The sequence below is a fragment of the Triticum dicoccoides genome, chromosome 3B (genome assembly GCF_002162155.2).
Source record: "Triticum dicoccoides isolate Atlit2015 ecotype Zavitan chromosome 3B, WEW_v2.0, whole genome shotgun sequence".
In the NCBI taxonomy this organism is placed as follows: Eukaryota; Viridiplantae; Streptophyta; class Magnoliopsida; order Poales; family Poaceae; genus Triticum; species Triticum dicoccoides.
Genome location: NC_041385.1, coordinates 144,830,384 through 144,832,234, shown reverse-complemented (window position 1 = coordinate 144,832,234; position 1,851 = coordinate 144,830,384). Strand labels below are relative to the sequence as shown.

The following is a 1,851-nucleotide window of genomic DNA, read 5'->3' as shown; positions in this document are numbered from 1 at the left end:
CTAAGTTCAAACTTTAAATTAGTATTACATCCCAATAGGCAAAAACAACAGCAGTAGCATCTAATGCCCATACTTGCTGTTGTATTTCCTACGCAACCAATCTAAACGAGCAGCACTTTCAGTCATATGCAGGAACATCTCTCTCTGCTCTCGCTTCACAAATAGTTCACTAGCAATGAAATATTCATCACTGCCTACTATTGCACCACACTCAACAACCAGATCCATCACAGAAGTAATCGATGAACTCTCTTCTTTCTTCATGTATGACTCAAAGCTGGATTGGGTCCTCTCTGCTATATCTCCAACCCTGGTTATCTGTTCTTGTATAACAAGAGATGTCTTTGGCTTCTTGTTATTGCCATCCACATACCTGCCAAGTCTCTTCCCTTTTCCATCGACATGTGACTCACCTGTTTGGGTCTCCTCCAGATCAACATCTTGTATGTCGTCCACATTGAAAACTGAAGTTGCACTGCTAGATTGGGGAATGGTGCCTGAAGCAGGATTCCAGTGATCTGTACCATCACTTGTGATGTCAGCAAACATGATAGATAAGTTATTCTCATTTCGAAGTCCGCGCTTTCGGAACTTGCCACAGCCAGGGATGTCCTAAAATACAACAAAACAAAGCTTAATTAGCATCACTACTCACGGAACAATTGCTTATATGATAAGAACAAATAGGAAAAGTCATGACTCACTATCTTTGCTTTCTTCCACCATTCATCATCTTGTTTGATGGTGTTTCTCTCATAGTCCCACCCACCACCAGTCTCCTTCAATTTGAGTTTTCTGAAATTGCTGTAATCAGTCTTCAACTTATCCCACTTGTTCTTTAGTTGGAGCATGGTGTACTCCAGGCCTGTTCTGACTTTAAAATCCTTCGCAACTTCCTCATAAGCATTTTGAGTCAAGTGCTTGTCTGGCCTATTGCCAGCACGCACTTGTTGGACAAAGAGCTCGGTCAAGATGGTAGTGTTATCGTCACTCCAATCGGCAGACATTCTTCAAGAAAATTATACATTAATTGCAAGCATTACAATCTAACACATATAGATGAACAATCATCAATCATGCTCCTAGTTACATACCAGCAAAGACCATGGTTATAGGCAGAGAAGGGGTTCACTAACATATTTCAGTCCAAAGAATAATAATAGTTACAGGTTATAGGCAGAGAAGGGGTTCACTAGCTACTTCACTCCATCCATGTCAATCAGGGCAAATAAAAGAAACAAAGGCAATATTTGGTCATGGTCTAATTACATTCCAACGGCCAGGAGACAATTCAAGATGTATTTCTGCACTACTTTCCTACAACATCCATGGATTGAAAGGGAATTTAATCAACAAGACGTCACGTGGATCTCACTAGTCCTTGCTGGATTACTTTTTCTTACATTTGTAAATCACTAGTATATACTTTCTGTATCTACTTTACGGCATCCACTAGTCCTTTCTGTATCTACTTTCACAGCATCAACGACCAGGTGTACACTGTGTGTGGGAGTGATGTGCGTGTGTTTTATTTACAGGGTGTGTTATGTACTGAAGAGGCGATTGTGATATGCAGAAAAACGTCTGAATCTCACTTTTTGTCTCGTTCTCTCCGTTCTTCATTCTCTACTATTTCTATGATTAATCTGTGAGACCCAAATCAGGGTCTCACACTACTTTGACTACTAATCCTTGCTGGGATTATTGACATGTAGAACTAATACTAACTGGAATCAAGAATCAGGAATCAAGAACGCCTAGAACTAATCAGCAATATCAATTAACAAGCTAGCTAGTTCACGCCCTCCATGTCAAGGCAAATAAAAGAAACAGAGGCAATACATATATGTT

At 40.0% G+C, this 1,851-nt stretch overlaps 1 protein-coding gene across 1 annotated transcript; it reads right to left on the bottom strand.

Moving 5' to 3' along the window:
• Positions 1–14: 14 nt before the first annotated feature.
• On the bottom strand, positions 15–856 carry LOC119275218. The gene is made up of 2 exons (XM_037556026.1): positions 705–856; positions 15–612 (listed from the first exon to the last, which is right to left on the bottom strand). The coding sequence occupies exons 1-2, from the start codon at positions 849–851 to the stop codon at positions 61–63; spliced, it is 699 nt and encodes a 232-aa protein (XP_037411923.1). The 5' UTR covers positions 852–856; the 3' UTR covers positions 15–60.
• Between the last annotated feature and the right edge of the window lie 995 nt (positions 857–1,851).

Excerpts from the sequence above, each read along its gene's own strand:
- LOC119275218 (XM_037556026.1), bottom strand. The coding sequence starts at position 851 with ATGCTCCAACTAAAGAACAAGTGGGATAAGTTGAAGACTGATTACAGC. Across the intron at positions 613-704 it reads GGTGGAAGAAAGCAAAGATA|GACATCCCTGGCTGTGGCAA; the intron begins GTGAGTCATGAC and ends GTTGTATTTTAG.